This window comes from Drosophila mauritiana, chromosome 3R (genome assembly GCF_004382145.1).
Source record: "Drosophila mauritiana strain mau12 chromosome 3R, ASM438214v1, whole genome shotgun sequence".
Taxonomy (NCBI): domain Eukaryota; kingdom Metazoa; phylum Arthropoda; class Insecta; order Diptera; family Drosophilidae; genus Drosophila; species Drosophila mauritiana.
Genome location: NC_046670.1, coordinates 12,917,517 through 12,932,521, shown reverse-complemented (window position 1 = coordinate 12,932,521; position 15,005 = coordinate 12,917,517). Strand labels below are relative to the sequence as shown.

The window sequence follows — 15,005 nt, the reverse complement described above, 5'->3', positions numbered from 1 at the left end:
ATTGGGCAATATTTGGAAAATGTCATCTTTTGGCCGGTGAAATTCCTGAGCTAAGCCAATTGTTGGGTAACTTGAATTTAAGATATAGAAATTGGTTCGATTATCAGGGATGCTTTTGAAATTCAAAGAGTATATGCGGATTATAATCAGAACTCTTTTTATTTAAAATATATAAACATATCATTAGGAAATCAGAAGCTTATCAATGGCAGAAGAATTAGGAATTTTAATTGCATTATGCATAATAATAAGTTATAATTTGTTCATTGTGCTAGCAAAGAACTTCCACTTGATTATGAATATAGATACATTACTACAGTAACTACAGAGTCAACTTAAATTGCCCTCATATGCCTGGTCCCGCAAAGGTTTTCACATTGAAACATTATCAAATGTAATTACGCAAAATCATAGAGCAAAACGACCTTATCGCACAAATTGAAACAGCAATAGCAATAGCAAAACGCTTTTGTAACCCATGATTACATCAAACAAACGGGCACACATACAAACACACTCGAAGGCAGAGGCATGTAATTGTAATTACAAATGAAAACACCTTCGCACAAAATAGAAAAATAGAAAAAAAAAACCTAAGTACAAAACAACTACAAAGAGCTTGCACACACTTCCTCATAGACAATTAGAAAAAAATAGCTTCAGCTACAACAATTGAAATAACCCGTTACAAAAACAAAACATAAACAAAGTGAGAGAGGGATTACTATAGTGCACATGTGCGCCCTGCTTCTTCTTCCTCTCGCGCTCTCGCTCCCACCCGCAGCAAATTCACCTTCGGTCAAATGAATTAAAATGAATTAGCACGAGGCTTACATGCTCACTCGCTCTCACGCCCATTTTTCCGCTCCCCCTCTCTTTCTCAGAGCAAAAGATCACTCAAATCCATTGCTCACTTTCTCTCTATAAATAGTGAAAATAGGGAATTCAATGCCATAAACATTCGGAAATTCGAATCCGTGAAAGTAAAGCGCACAAGAGCCAATTTTGCCTCTCACTTAATTTATCTCCCTCAACCCTTTAACAGTAATATCTATCTATCTCTCTCTCTGATAAAAGGGTTACACATTACAATTACGCCAGCTTCTACCCAGAAGATAAAGGTATTAAGCCTTTTTAACTTTATTGAACAGTTATATCCCTTTCCAATATTTTTTACTTTCTGTCCGTATGTATGTAAAACTTGTTCATACTCTGAATGCATTTCCATTATTTTCCTCGTATTTCATTACACTTTTGAAAAGCGAGGGGTCAGGCGATATTTATCTGCCATATGGTTTGCACTTGACTATAACGGTAATTACATCTAGGCACGGCATTGCCCCTGAATTTTAATGCAATGCACACACACGAGCGCATCAAATGTTGCACATTTCGTTTGATTGTTTCCTCGATTTCGCGAACTCGCCTTGCATTTTGTTATTGTGGATGTGTTTTTCATAGCTTAACGGTAATCACCATTTGCGACGACATTGAATTTTCATTACTAGCGTGGGCATCACTAATTGGTCCGTAAAGATCATCGAATCCTATGGATGTTTTGACATTTCCTAGGCAATTCTATGACTATGCAACTGGGTTTGTTTATATATGTATCTATAGAATGCCACATATAAATCAAAATGATATCTTCGAGAGTTACGGAGACCTTTATCCATAAAACTGCTGTAAGGTTTTAGAGATTTACGGTTTAAATGATTTTAATGAATACCCCTAACATGATTTCAATAAAATGTAATCTAAATGCAGTTATCGGATGGTAGTTCTTACCTGGCTAGAGCCATTCTAACATGAGATAGCCCTCCGAGAGGCAGCGCCAGGGTATCCACTTTGAAGGTTTTTCTTCTACAACTTCCCACACGGAACTCAAATGGAAAATCAAAACGTTTGCTTTGAGTTTTCCAAGTTGACGATGATTTTGTTATATTGATTTACTAAATTATAGGTAATTCTTGTTTTTGGCACTTTTCAAAGATCTTTCAGTAATTGTTAGCACATCAACGTCATCTTGCTTTTAATCTGGGTAATTTAAAGGTAATTTAGTAAGGTTTAACACAAAGTATAACACTTTGAGTTTGGAGTTTCAATAACAACGACAGCACGCCTTGAAATATGCTCTGTTTTTTATCGAACACCTCTGACAACAAAGAATACCAAGAAATGGCACATCAATTTTATCACATTCAATTGCAAGGCGAACGTGTGCGACCATATAATGACCAAGTTCGGTACAACCCGTCGTATACGTGATATTTGCACGCGAAATTATCAAAAAAGTCAAACAGCTCACAAATATAATCGCGTCCCTCTCACTCTCTCACTCGCACCGACTCACCGAAAGAGAAGGGTGAAAAAACCAGCGTACCATGTTCAATGCCAAATCAAAATAAAAATAAAGCCAGCAACAAAAGATACTGAAACAACATCAAAATAAAAAAAAAACTGATTCAACTTATCAGCAGAATTTCGTGCGATAAGCTAAATTAAACAAAGACTATTGTAAGGAGATAGCTCTGCCTCTTTCACCCACTATGCGTTTGTCTCTTTCGTGGCATTTGCACATGGCTTGCCGGCATTAAAAAACGCTCAGCCTCGGCCAAATAGTAATGAAATCAATAAATACGAAAAAATACAAAACTACGAATGAAGAAGCGAAGAAGAGCAACGCTTCCGCAGCTGGCCGGCAAAATAAATCAGTGCAAAAGCAGCTTTGGAGGTCACCACTGACGCCCCAAGTCGCTGGTAGAAGAAGAGACCCTCGGCAGAAGATTCTTCTTCTGCTGTAAGAAGGGGCGCTCTCAAAAAACTACAGCGAGAAAGACGGCGGTATGAGAGCAAGCATGATGGATGGAGAAACTAAATTAAATAAAACAAAAACCACACACTAAATTCCATTCCATAGTCATGAGCATACAAGGTTCTTCCTATATCGCTCGATTCCACTTTTATACATACAAAAAACCATATAAAAAAAAATAAAGAAAGAAAACCAAAAAGCTCACAACCTGCGCAAGTGAAAAAGCTACCATTTTGTGTTTGCAAAGACACAAAAAAGCTGCGCCGGCGTTTGCTCGCTGACCTCAGCTGCTTATTTACCGCAAGAGCAAGCGAGATGGCTGCTAGAGAAGAGCGAGAAGGAAGGGGAGAGGGCGAACAAAGTTCTCTCATTTATAAACAATAAACAAAAATATTGGACAGGGGGCAGCACATGTTTTTAATTGAACTGCACGAACGGAAAAGCTTATGCACGTTCAAACATGTGTAGTACACCCAAGCTAGCCCTCTCTTTCTCGCTCCTTTGAAAATATCAATGCTATTTCGGTAATATTTTTTTGTTTCGACTTTTCCTACCCATCTGGCAACGCTGTCGTTCGGAAAGCTTTGTTTTTTAAACATATACCTGTTAATAAAAATTTAATCAAATTCGATTTCGGCATTATAAACATGTGATTTGCGTCACAATCAAAAGAAAGAGAGAGTGGGCTACTTAGGGGTGGTGTGAAAGAGAAGGGGGTGTGGTAGAACAAGAACGAGAAAGCAATAGCCCGTGCCGGGTGTTAAAAAGCCGACTCTACTCAAATATATAGAAAAAGTTGAATTGCTTTTCAGCTTCTTTGCTCGCTTTATTCTCGAGTTTCGAGCTTGAGGCTGGGTCTATTTCCATATAGCTGTGTATATACATAGCCTAAAACATTTCGAAGGGCGTTAGATTGAGGAAGTTGTTAAGGCCTGTCGTTGTTGTCTTGTTGAGTTTGCCAAAGCTCGTTTGTCATTCACTTTGTGTGTTTAATTGCGCGTGTTTTTGAACTCCGAAAAATGTTAATACATTTTAAGGTTTACGGCTTTTGGATTAAGGTCACTCGTTTAAGCTGCACGATATTCGAGAAAACTGCCGTTTTTCGTCAACTTAAAAATTCTCGACACTCTCTTGCTTACTCCTGACCATTTACCGTTGCGAATTGTGGGTGTTAAAGCGGAAAATCGGTTAGCAACACAGATGTGAATTATTTTTCCGAGGAAAGCACACACAAACTACTACTCGCTACGCGCAGCAGCTGACGACTGAAGAGCTTTTTTCTTAATATATATTTTTTTGTTTTGCTTCCATTGTGTGTTTGTTTTGCTTTTGCCGAAAAGCTTCGGAGAGCACGAAACGGAGCTTTGGAATCCAGCATTTTTTGAGAGCGAAGAACCACAGTTCGAACTACAAATGAGAAGTTCTCAAAAAGTAGCTACATCTCATAAAGGAATTTGGTAGAAAAAGATAAGATACAAATATAGTAGAAGTTTTATGCAAACCACTCTACCTCAATTACAAATATAAATGTTCCAGGGCTCATTCTCATTTAATTGCTTTTAGTTTTGTTATTTATTATAAATTAACCTATTAGATCTAGTAACAATTATATTGCGCTCTTTTAGGCGTCTAAGAAAAGGATATCTAATAGGATTTCACTTGTTTTGAGATACAAAAAGTCAAAAAGTTGCATACATTTGGGCAGCAAGAAATCAGATTTCAAATTGGATTGCAGTAACACTTAAATCCAATTAGAAAATGTATACTGTTTGTTTTGATTTTCATTAAAGTAAAATTTGTTGTTTATAAACATTTTGAACTAAAATCCTACAAATGCTAGGATTTAGTTAGTAAAAGGCCAAGTCAACAACTCTCTGCAGAACAATGCTGAAAGCTCCATGCGGTGGCTGCCGACTATCAAGGCCCTTATCAAGGCTATTTAAGGGCGAGCAAGTCAGCAGCTTAAAAGATAAGAGCGATAGAGAGAGAGAAAGCTAATCCCCCGGAATTAATGACTTAATAATTGCCGATGGCACTGTTCAATTGAAAACATTGCTAACCACTGACCGCACCAGCAATCCCGATTTAATTGCAGAGATCTTGTAAAGAAACTCACCTTGTTTAAGTTATTACTGCTGTTCCTTCCTGTAATTTACAAGCCAAAGCCAAGCGAGTCAAGATGTCTGGAAAAGGCGAGGAATGCATTAATGTTGACAATTATATACTAATTAATTTAATGATGTTAATAAATTTCGTGCAACAAATAAAACGAGCTTGTTTCAATCTGGTTTTGTTTGGTTGGTAACAACTGAGCGCAAGACAATAGAATCAAATGGTTTTAGAAGAACAACATTTTGATTCACATACATGCATACAATAAAAAAACGTAAACATTCAATTTGTATTAAAATAAACTCAATTATTTTAGACAAAATGACAAAATTAGATCCAAAACAACCATTTATTTTATTAGCGCTGATGTAATTGTATTTTTAAAATTATTTGCATACACCCAACGAATTTCAGAAACAAAAACCCCATATATAAGAATCGAAATACTCGAATCGGTTCAACGTCTTCGACTTCGTATGCCGCATGCTGTTGTTGTTGTCTTTATATCATTGTTGTTTTTATTGTTGTTTCCATTGTGCGGGTACTGCTTACATACTTAACCAAAGTCGTTGCCACTCGCTGCACAAAAACAACAACGGCAACAACGTGGCGGAGAGCAACAACAAATTACTTTGACAGCACAAAGTTCTCAAGTGAACAACCTGAACATCGAAGAGCGCTACCATAAACGTCAAAGTCAACAAAGCGGGTCAAAACAGGCGGTACCAGCCAAGCGGAAAGTTTTGTGGGGCGGAGAGAGTTGGTCTGCTTGTAGGGATACATATGTGCAAGTCACAGGTTCTTCAAAACATTGGGGATAGCCCCTGGGCCTAGGTCAATCCGATTCGGCGCAACCCGCAAACTATATCACTTCGATAAGGTAACCAGTTATCTGCTTCATTTAAATTAAGCACATCTTTCAAGTACTTGAATGTGATTAGACTGGTTTAAGCAACATTTATAAATAGAAACGAATTTTGATATGAATTATTAAACAATCAAAAGACACGATTAACATGAAGTTCCTGAAGAACTGTACCTTGTGCAGTTTGTTACCATATAAGGACCAGTTACCAATCTACCTACTAATATAAATCTTTCAGGATCTGCAATTACCCAGTTCTTGCAATTCTGAACCGAATTTGTACTGGACACTACCAAGTAACCGTTAGCAAGATTATGCTGAAAAAATAAAATTACCATTGTAATCTATCTTTTAGGTAGCCACCTTAATTCCGAGAATTTCTACAATCCCATAAGCTATCAGCCAAAGCACTACCTGAAATATGGCAAAAATAACAATCCAACTGCTAGAAAATGCATCGTTAAGAAACCATCACAAGATACAGATCTAAAATTATCTGAAAGATAAAATACTGCGTATTTTCTGGCTTAGGAAAAGTAAACGTGAAGATAGCAATTGCAAAAGCTTAATCAAATTTAAATTTCATACCGACTTATAAACTACCTGCAATATTAAAACCTAGTTTATATCCACTCTGCCTTTTATGATATAATTTATGATAAGATAATAATATAGTATCTATATATATCTCTTTTAATTAATTAGCAATGGTACAACAAAATCAGTTTGGAAGTCCCAGATAAATTTTAAGATTTTACTATGAAGGTATGTTATAAGTTATTCCATACATACGTTATTAACCTGTTTTCGTGGTTTATAAATAGTTTCCTAATTGTTAGTGTTGTAGATTTGTAATGATTATGTGTATACAACAAACTAGTTATATATAATTACTAACGCGGATATGAATAGAATGTTCCTTTACATATGTGAAAAATCAACAAATTAAAACAAAACCAAATCGGTAAAGGGGTCCCAGATAAAAATAACACCTCTACTATGACTAAGTGTTATAAATTCTTACGTATATACATCATTATCCAGCTTCTCGGGCCTTCAAATAGTTGTATAACCGTTGTTGAGATGTATAAGAGTTATGTGCATACGATCAATCACAGGCGTGTATAAGTGATTGGCACAAGTGCCATTATAAATTCCCAAGATGCGATCAGTGTTGATCAATGCATATAAACGAAGCTCCTCAATTGCGATACGCCCTCAAGAATATATAAAGACAAGTGCTCCATCATTATCTCGGAACGTTTTGCCGTATCACCAGTGCAGGGTTGGCTAGGTGGGTCAAAAAAAAAAAATGCTACCTACCAATATCATAACGATTCGTCGGCACTTTTTTGCCGCCCGCTGAGAATTTCAAAGTTGTCGTGTCACACTGAGAAAGCACTGTACGATATACTCATTGCGAGGGATCCGATCCTCCAGGCAAGAGCAAACAGGCAGACTGACCGACCTACCTCTAAGGGAATCGCTCGCCTCGAGTGGATTTGTTTACGTCCGAACCCAAAGATAAGGTAATAACGCCAGCCATATGGCGAAATTGTTTGCCAGCCTAACCGACTATAAATCGGCAGTAGGCTACGACCAGTCAGTTGCGTTGTAGACCGCTAGAAGTGCGGACATAGTAAACAGGATAGATTCAATATGATTGGTATATATTTGCTAATCGCTGCAGTCACGCTGCTATATGTCTATCTCAAGTGGACATTTAGCTACTGGGATCGCAAGGGATTCCCATCGACGGGAGCGAGCATACCGTTCGGTGCGCTGGAATCCGTGACGGAGGGAAAGCGATCCTTCGGAATGGCCATCTACGACATGTACAAGTCGACAAAGGAACCGGTGATCGGTTTGTATCTCACATTGAGACCGGCTCTTCTGGTCCGAGATGCTCAACTGGCCCACGATGTGTTGGTCAAGGACTTTGCCAGTTTCCACGATCGTGGCGTGTATGTGGATGAGAAGAACGATCCCATGTCCGCGAGTTTGTTCCAAATGGAAGGAGCCAGCTGGAGGGCCTTGCGCACCAAGCTGACGCCCTCTTTCACGTCCGGAAAACTGAAGGCCATGTTCGAGACCTCAGATTCCGTTGGAGACAAGTTGGTGGACAGCATTAGGAAGCAACTGCCTGAGAACGGCGCCAAAGAGCTGGAACTCAAGAAGCTAATAGCTACGTAAGTTGTGGCGATTAGATTAGCAAATGTCAATTGCGTTACAAAGATGTAGCTTATTATTTGACTTTTACAAATACTAAATTACACTTATTATTTGTACAACCTATTCACAGTTTCAGACTGCGATATGATTATAAGTCATCTTATTTCATCCGAATTGAGAACTTGCAATAGTTTTGCTCTCTTATGAAATATGAACATACTAAGTAACATAACGTAACGCATTCGAAATTTATGGCCGTTGCTAAATGTATTTAAACAGATACCCCTTATCTGATAAACAGCTAATGAAGTACACTATTTATTTCCTTTGTTAGATACGCCATCGACATTATTGCCACGACTATTTTTGGACTAGATGTAGATAGCTTTGCGGACCCCAACAACGAATTCCAGGTTATTAGCCGAAAAGTGAACCGTAATAACTTTGAAGATATTGTTCGTGGAGCATCTAGTTTCCTGTATCCCGGGTAAGTTGAAGGTGGAATTCATTATTAAACATAAAACCTATATCTCTCAACCTTTTCAGGCTGGAGAAATTCTTTGTTCAAATCGGTTGGAAACAGGAGGCCACTGAACGGATGCGCGAGTTGTCCAACCGAACCGTCGATCTTCGAGAACAGAACAATATAGTTCGCAAGGATCTGCTGCAACTTCTTCTGCAGCTGCGTAATCAGGGAAAGGTCAATGCCGACGACAATATTTGGTCGGCAGAAAGCACTAAGAATGGAGTTAAGTCCATGTCTAAGGACTTGATTGCCGGCCAGCTATTCCTCTTCTACATTGCCGGCTATGAGACGACAGCCTCCACAGCATCCTTTACCCTGTACGAGCTAACCCAAAATCCCGAAGTGATGGAAAAGGCTAAGGAGGATGTTCGCAGTGCTATCGAAAAGCACGGCGGAAAGCTGACATACGACGCCATCTCGGACATGAAGTATCTGGAGGCCTGCGTACTCGGTAGGTTTTGATGGGAATATGGCCATTTAAGTCTCACAGTTTTATACCATATTTCATATCTGTTTTACATATTTTTATATAAATGGTATAATATTGTATACTTTCTTACAGAGACTGCTCGCAAATATCCCGCTCTGCCACTGCTGAATAGAATCTGCACCAAGGACTATCCTGTGCCCGATAGCAAACTTGTGATCAAGAAGGGTACTCCCATCATAATCTCCCTCATCGGAATGCACCGGGATGAGGAGTACTTCCCCGATCCGCTTGCCTACAAACCGGAACGGTATCTGGAGAATGGCAAGGACTACACCCAGGCGGCCTATTTGCCATTCGGCGAGGGACCCAGGATGTGTATCGGTAAGAAAGGTTCTACTTAAACAGGGTGAAATGGGAGTTTGAATACTGCAGATAGTACTACTCAACTCCACTATATCCCTCTGATCTCTTTTCAATTTCCCATGGAAACTAAGAAATTTCCCTCTATTTTCCAGGCGCCCGCATGGGAAAAGTGAATGTGAAGATAGCGATTGCCAAGGTTTTGTCGAACTTCGATCTGGAGATCCGGAAGGAAAAGTGTGAGATTGAGTTCGGCGTGCACGGAGTACCGCTGATGCCCAAATCAGGTGTTCCCGTTCGTATGTCTCTCAAAAAGTAGTTCCTAAGTATTGCAATTAAACCATGTAAACCTTATAATAAACGTGCAATTTGTAATGAAAATATGAACAAACATTTCAATTGGATGCACTTCTCCCTCACACAGTCACACGCACACACACACAGGCACACGCGCGTACGCACCTTTGTAAATGTACATAAATAGTTTCTCGTTCTCCGCTTTACATAAGTCGCCCTATTTACTCGACATTGGGGGGATTCTGAGTAAACTTTAGCTTAGCGAATACTTTTTCGCATATGATCTGAATCTCCATATGGCCGGGAAATGCACTTTTTCCAGCTATGACAACACAATATGGCCGAAAAAATACTCTTTCACTTTTTCCAGGCCAAGTTGTGTGAACTGCGCCACACACACGCACACACACACTCACGGGCGCGCACGCACTGGGGACACGCACACTGTCGCACTCGCGGCGATGACGTTTTCGGCCGCAATGCACCTAATTAACGGATTTTGCATCCAATTCGATTGCACTCGTTCGGCGGCGACCCTTGGCTATTAGTTTGCAAATTTCCAAGTAAATACGACGAATTTGGCGAATCAGCGAATCACTCGCTTCCCATGCTGCGGCACACACTCACACGCTACCACCCACACGAACGCATACATATGTTTGTCGCCGGCGGTCCGGCAACGCTGCGGTAATGCAACTCTGCCTGGCCACTTGGCTATTTTGGCTGTTTACCAGCTAACTATTTTATAGCTAGTTGCTTAAATGGTTTTTTTGAGCATATTGGGCCCCTTGGCCGGACTAAATATGTAAATTGTGCTCAAGTTTAATAATATAATAATATATATAATAATAATAAAATTATTATTAGAAATTTAAAGTTTTTAACAATTGTTTCGCCAGGCCTGTACTCTTAATGCTCATGTATCATAATCACTCACACTTGTGTAATATTGCAAATTTTTTTATAAATAAAGTGTTCCATATATATATATATTTTAACAATTGTTTCAGATATGTTGAAAATATGTTTTAAAATAAATATTGGAATCCTTACACATTATTATATCTTATTATATAAATGACTGGCTTATAGCAATAAAAACTAGCTATATAATGGCACCACCTGCATAGAAAAGCATCCCTGTTGGTGTTTTTTTCTAGACTGTGTGGCAACTCCCTTGTTTTTCTCGGCTGACGAAAAATTTGACCGAAATAAATCAATTAAATTGAAAGTGTCGTGAAAAGCAAATTCACAGTGAAAAAGGTGCAAGGTGTCAGGCTAAAAAAGCCGTGTTTTACAAGGCTTTTCGAGCCCAGAACCCAGCAGGCGTACGTGTGTGTGTTGGTGCGTAGCCTATAGACGTCACACGCTCACGCACACAAATAAAGAGAGCGGAGCCTCACTATTTACTTTGATCACCACGTAGTTAACTAGCTAATACTAGTGATTACGCACTAAGGCGCCATGGACGGAAACAAGGACGAGGCCCAGCGGTGCATCGACCTCGCGGTCCAAGCGCTCACCGCGGGCAAAATCGAAAAGGCCGAGAAGTTCCTTCTCAAGGCGGAGAGGCTCTTTCCCACGGAGAATGCCAAAAGTAAGGACAACAAAGTAATTAGATTCACTGCGTCCACATTCCCATATCAATCGATCCGATTTTACTTGGCAAGCATGCTTTCCTTGCCTTTTAAGCGCGGTTATCTTACGGGTTTGTTCTTATCAGTAGAAACAACAAAGTTATGTTTGTTATGTCGCACCTGTCGTGGATTAGCCAAGTAGAGTGGTACGATCTTTATCGAATTAGCTATTGACAAAGAGTTTAAACGATATTTTAAAGATGGAAAGCAGTGAAGTAATAGTCATTACACAATACAGGATATACACTACATTCACTATTTTTAAAAGAACATCTTTATTATAAAGATCCACAGCATAAAATGAGTATTGACCTTTAACCTGCTGACGTGTTTCTTCCCCATCTTTTAGGGCTGCTTGCCCAGGTGAAGAGCACTTCGAGCAACGGAAGCAATGGCAAATCCCGTACAGCGGCTGCCAGCGATGAGAAGGACAGCGGGCCGAGGAAACGTGTGAACTCGGATTCCCGCTCCAGTGCCCCAGATTACACCAATGATCAGTTGGAGGCTGTGCGAAAGATCAAAACGTAGGTACCACTCTATATAGCCTTTCACATTACTAATTGCATTTGGTATTCATTAGCTGTAAGGACTACTACGAAGTACTGGGCGTGAGCAAGACGGCCACTGACTCGGAGATCAAAAAGGCCTACAAGAAGCTGGCTCTGCAATTGCATCCCGACAAGAATAAGGCTCCTGGGTCGGTGGAGGCTTTCAAGGCTCTCGGCAATGCTGCTGGCGTACTTACGGATGCCGAAAAGCGCAAGAACTACGACCTGTATGGCATCAATGAGTCGCACAATGGTCACGGCAACAATGGTGGCGGACACCATGGACACGGTCAGTACTACAACAACGAGTATGGATACTCGCGCGGATTCCAGGCTGACATCAGTGCCGAGGAGCTGTTCAATATGTTCTTCAACGGCGGATTCCCACAGCAGAATGTCTACATGCGGCAGCAGCGACGTCGTCAGCAGGCTCGCGAGGATCGAGAAGTAAGTGTTCCGAGTCGAAACCATGTGTGCACCTTAAACGACTGTCTATTTTTCGCCATATCTAGGGTAACAACTCTTCGGCCTTGGTCAACTTTCTGCCCATCTTGCTGCTCATTGGACTTTCCATGATGTCGTCCTTCTTCATCTCGGACCCAATGTACAGCTTGACGCCCTCTCAGTAAGCAAATCCTTTAAGAAGTCCATCCTTGGCTAAGCACTAATCTGGCTTCTTTTTTAACACGCAGTAAATATTCGGTGAAGCGTGAGACAAACTCCCTGAAGGTACCATACTACGTAAAGGACAACTTCTATTCAGAATACCAGGGATCCGTAGCCCGATTAGAGGAATCCGTGGAAGAGGACTTCGTGAATCATCTAAAACACTCCTGCAGTCGAGAGCGGAATTATCGTAAGTTAGGCAGAGCAACTATACTAAACTGATATTAACATAAACGATCTACAGGCGACTCAATGCTGGCCAAGGCGCGTACCTTTGGCGATCGGGACCTGTACAGAAAGGCGCAGAACATCAACACGCCGTCGTGCGAGAATCTGCAAAAGTATTTAATCACATAAATTAGTTAATGCTATCACACGAAAAGCTAATCCTCAAATCCACAATTTTAAACCTTAACTGGGTTGTAGTTACTACATACTTTGCTTTAGTTGTTATAAATGAATTTCATTGTCTATTTTGTTTCATAATTTATATGTCTATTTAAATACCTACCCTCTCTCCCCCACCCAAAACGAACCGGAAACGGAAACGCATAGAGCTGCTATGAGACATCAGAGTTTCCCTAATAACGTTTGGTAGCACGATCCATCGATCGGCATTTTCATTTCCATAGAAAGCAATCGGCAATATGTGAAAGCGAAGCAAACGCAACTGCCAAAAAGTCATATTTACGAGTATAAGTGGGCGGCTGAGACGAAGGACTCTTGTTTTTTCATTTAGCAATCGGATAACTATAAACATAAATTATACACGGATACGCATGGGCAGTGGCGATACTCTGAATAAAATTGCAAGTTATTATAAATCCAAAATGAATTCGTTTAGCCACTCTTTCTCTAACTTGTGGGCTTAAAAATCTTGTTTTGTATTGTTTTCTTCGCTAGAGTTTATAAATGTACAAATAAAGCAGTGTTACGCTACATAAAAGAAGAACAGACGGATAACCCGAGCACCTCAGTTGCTGATGATGGCTTCCAAGGCGGCCACCACGTCGCCGCTCTGCTCGCGGAGCACTTTCTCGGCATGCGCCTTGCTAACCAGCAGCTCGTTCATCTGAAATGGCAGAGGAAATCCATTACCAAGGGAGATCAGAGGGAAGATATCTATGGGAAACTAAAGGAGTAACACATGATACTCGTAAATCTTAGGGATTTGGAGCTTATACAAGGAACTCTCTCTAGTAGTTTCGCATACGTACAATCAGTTCAATGTCCTCCTTCTTGACTTGGACCTTCTGGAGCTCCTTTTCTTTGGCTACTCGCAGTTCGTTCTCCTTGTTACGCTGGTTGCCAAACTGTTCCACGGCCTGTAAATAACCCAAAAAAGGATATTATAAATACGGGTATTATATTGTTTATAAATATACTTACGCTGGATATATTGTCCGCAGAGATCTCCTTTTCCTCGGCGTAATCCGTCACACGTTCCAAATCTAAAAGAAAGTTGGAAGTTTTAGTATAAATACTCCTAATTTATTTAGGGTTTGTGTTACTCATTCCCACTTTTAAGCGCCAAAAATTTGTGTGCACTTCAATACATGATATTTTTTCATAGATGCCACTTTTTTGTGCAATTTTTAGTGGAATGATGGATTGATTGTTGGGGAAGGGGGGCGCATGTGGAATATTTACCTGCCGCGCCGTCGTCATGTCGTTTCACGTCGGATTTCTTTTGCTTTTGATCCTGCTCGTCATCCTCCACTTCTTCTCTGCCGTTGATTTCCGCTGCTTCCGTCATTTTCAATTGTTTTGTATGTTTAATTCAATAAACGTTCCGAAATTTTTTGCGATTTCTTCACCTCGTGCGATTAGAGATGGACTACTAGCGATAACACAATCGACAGAATTTAACTATTAAACTATGAGTGTTTGGTTTTTAATTTTATAAGTTTTTGAAGTTTCTTATGTGATTTCGAATTTAGAAGTTGGCTTTTTTCTATATGTTCTCAGTGCTTTAGTAAATTTATTGCATTTATGCTGAGTGGCAGCGTTGCCACCTGGCTGTTTTTGATCGAACACGACAGCCCTGTTTCAAAAGGCGCGTAGTTTGAAAATTGTACTTCAACAATTGTACACTTCCAACCAGAGAAACAGTAAAATCATCAGAACGCTGAGAAATAGTGTCATATTGTTAAACAATAAGCTAAACGGAGTTGATTTTGACAAAAAGGGGAAAGGGAGAACAGTGAAAAGTTTGCCACACCAGTTTTAAATAAAACATTTGGCAACAGAACATCTTTAAATTTAAAGTCAATGCTAAAGTTTATGTGTCAACCGCAAAACTAATTAAAAATGTCTAGCACATGCAACGTAAGTAACTGCTTTTGGCGCTTTGCTCGTTTCTTTCGCACATTCCAATTTTTGTGCTGCGGTCGAAATGTTAATTATAAGTTTGATGCCCGGCTATAATTAGATTTTGAAGCAGCAGAGACATGAATACTTCGCTGCTCCCATGGACATGTGCGACATCCTTTTTTAGTCCAGCTCCCCCGCCGGCGCTCCTCTAGTCCATGTGTGTGTCACTGTGTCCTGTTGACATAATCGTTTGCCATCATGATT

General features: G+C 40.0%; 4 protein-coding genes across 5 annotated transcripts in view; 2 read left to right on the top strand and 2 right to left on the bottom strand.

Annotated features, from left to right (window-relative positions):
• Positions 1-10,203, bottom strand: part of LOC117143257 (protein roadkill) — a 59,110-nt gene extending 48,907 nt beyond the window's left edge. Inside the window, exons 1-2 of the mRNA XM_033307828.1 lie at positions 9,743-10,203; positions 4,932-4,998 (exon numbers count right to left, since the gene is read on the bottom strand). The gene's annotated coding sequence lies outside the window, so the exon portion shown is untranslated. The remainder of the gene's footprint in view (positions 1-4,931; positions 4,999-9,742) is intronic.
• LOC117143259 (probable cytochrome P450 6d5) lies at positions 7,385-9,673 on the top strand. Its single transcript, XM_033307830.1, has 5 exons — positions 7,385-7,981; positions 8,299-8,451; positions 8,511-8,941; positions 9,053-9,301; positions 9,436-9,673. The coding sequence occupies exons 1-5, from the start codon at positions 7,452-7,454 to the stop codon at positions 9,597-9,599; spliced, it is 1,527 nt and encodes a 508-aa protein (XP_033163721.1). The 5' UTR covers positions 7,385-7,451; the 3' UTR covers positions 9,600-9,673.
• Positions 10,204-10,731: 528 nt separating the features above from the next.
• LOC117144238 (dnaJ homolog subfamily B member 12) lies at positions 10,732-13,259 on the top strand. 2 transcript variants are annotated; one of them, XM_033309307.1, is made up of 7 exons: positions 10,732-11,174; positions 11,564-11,738; positions 11,795-12,209; positions 12,275-12,387; positions 12,455-12,618; positions 12,673-12,769; positions 12,984-13,259. In XM_033309307.1, exons 1-7 carry the CDS (start codon positions 11,042-11,044, stop codon positions 13,024-13,026), a joined length of 1,140 nt encoding a protein of 379 aa, XP_033165198.1. In that variant the 5' UTR covers positions 10,732-11,041; the 3' UTR covers positions 13,027-13,259. The 2 variants fall into 2 exon arrangements, with proteins under 2 accessions (XP_033165198.1, XP_033165199.1); XM_033309308.1 differs by having other exon boundaries at positions 11,042-11,174; positions 12,673-13,259.
• A 4-nt stretch (positions 13,260-13,263) lies between these two features.
• Positions 13,264-14,286, bottom strand: LOC117144239 (huntingtin-interacting protein K). The gene is made up of 4 exons (XM_033309309.1): positions 14,079-14,286; positions 13,818-13,879; positions 13,646-13,753; positions 13,264-13,500 (listed from the first exon to the last, which is right to left on the bottom strand). The coding sequence occupies exons 1-4, from the start codon at positions 14,182-14,184 to the stop codon at positions 13,402-13,404; spliced, it is 375 nt and encodes a 124-aa protein (XP_033165200.1). The 5' UTR covers positions 14,185-14,286; the 3' UTR covers positions 13,264-13,401.
• Positions 14,287-15,005: the final 719 nt, after the last annotated feature.